Source organism: Galeopterus variegatus, unplaced genomic scaffold, assembly GCF_000696425.1.
Source record: "Galeopterus variegatus unplaced genomic scaffold, G_variegatus-3.0.2 Scaffold675, whole genome shotgun sequence".
In the NCBI taxonomy this organism is placed as follows: domain Eukaryota; kingdom Metazoa; phylum Chordata; class Mammalia; order Dermoptera; family Cynocephalidae; genus Galeopterus; species Galeopterus variegatus.
Genome location: NW_007726786.1, coordinates 295952 through 297320, shown reverse-complemented (window position 1 = coordinate 297320; position 1369 = coordinate 295952). Strand labels below are relative to the sequence as shown.

At 40.4% G+C, this 1369-nt stretch overlaps 1 protein-coding gene across 1 annotated transcript in view; it reads left to right on the top strand.

Moving 5' to 3' along the window:
* TRAK1 (trafficking protein, kinesin binding 1) overlaps positions 1 to 1369 on the top strand; it is a 64636-nt gene that overhangs the window by 30716 nt on the left and 32551 nt on the right. The window contains exon 2 of the mRNA XM_008571291.1: positions 962 to 1038. Coding sequence (XP_008569513.1) covers positions 962 to 1038 — 77 coding nt within the window. The remainder of the gene's footprint in view (positions 1 to 961; positions 1039 to 1369) is intronic.

Below are 1369 nucleotides of genomic sequence, written 5' to 3'. Positions count from 1 at the left end.
GTTACAAAGCATTTCTAAGTTATTATTTAGTCCCAAAGTAATAGGTTCCAAAAAATTTTGTGCTTCAGCCCTAAATCCATTTACGTTCAATTCACTCTTTCCCCCATAGAATAAAACTTATGCTACCTTCTTGGTATTTGTTGAGCTACAAATCAATATCTCGCCATTGATTTAAAACGAAACAACCCTGACATTTCTTAGCAGACAGAGTCCTTCTGTCGTTGCACAGCCCTTTTCAGCAATGGAAGAACAAAGACACACAGTCCTAAAGTGGCTTGTGTGCAGCATCTTATGACCACGGTAAACTGTACATGTACTGAAACTTCGCTGTGTGTGTGTGTGTGTGTATGTGTGTCCCCAATAGCAGTAGTCTTTTTCTTGTAAATTAAAAATATATGTCACATGGTTTTCATGGTGTGGAAACTGGATGCGTAGGCTTAGAATATAGGCCAGTTGAGTAAGAGGGTGCTGTGCCATTATGAAATTATCAACCCAAGACTGTTGTTTAATAATTATAACGATAGTTGCTTTCTGAAGGATCCCACTCTGTCCAGTGGTTGGGTCTGTACAGTTAGTGGGGTCTAGATCCTGCAGGCCTTTCAGACACTTCACATGTTGGGGGCTGGGCTGCTGCCCCTCTCTACACTCTTCAGTTTGCTGAGTTTATACGAGGTCAGACGCCTTTCCACTCCCTCACCTCCCCCTTGGCACCACCTTTAAATATGCACATGGGTGTGTGCATACACAGACACGCAGTGTCCGTGCTTCACAGGGGTTAGAAGTCACACACTCACCCCAACATCCCCAAAACTTGGGCCTCCTTACGAACCTGGTGGTGTTGAGTACAGTGTAGGTTGTACCTGATATGCATGTACAACTTTTGGGCCACTTTTTTAGAGGGATCATTTGTTTGGCAGGTTTGTGGCATCAGTAGTCTCATTGTTATTTTTGTTTTTTACAGTTTTATGTGCTGAAAGAGTTGGCCAGATGACTAAGACATATAATGACATAGACGCTGTTACTCGGCTTCTTGAGGAGGTAAGTGTTTCAAGAGAAGTCAAAAGAGTTGTTTATAATTGATTGATTATAATTTATATTTGATTAAAGCATATCTTAGAATCTCAGAAATCGGGCCCTTTTGTGATATGATTTAATGGCTTTATTTTTTTAACTACTAGCTATGTAGTACAGCCTTTGTAGCTGTAATTTTGTCAGGGTATTTAGATTTTCATTAAAAAAATTTTTTTTTGCAGCTGGCCAGTATAGGGATTGAACCCTGGACCTTGGTGTTACCAGTACTATGCTCTAACCAACTGAGCTAACCAGCCAGCCTTTTATTTATGTATTTATTTTTACAGCTGGCCAGTAA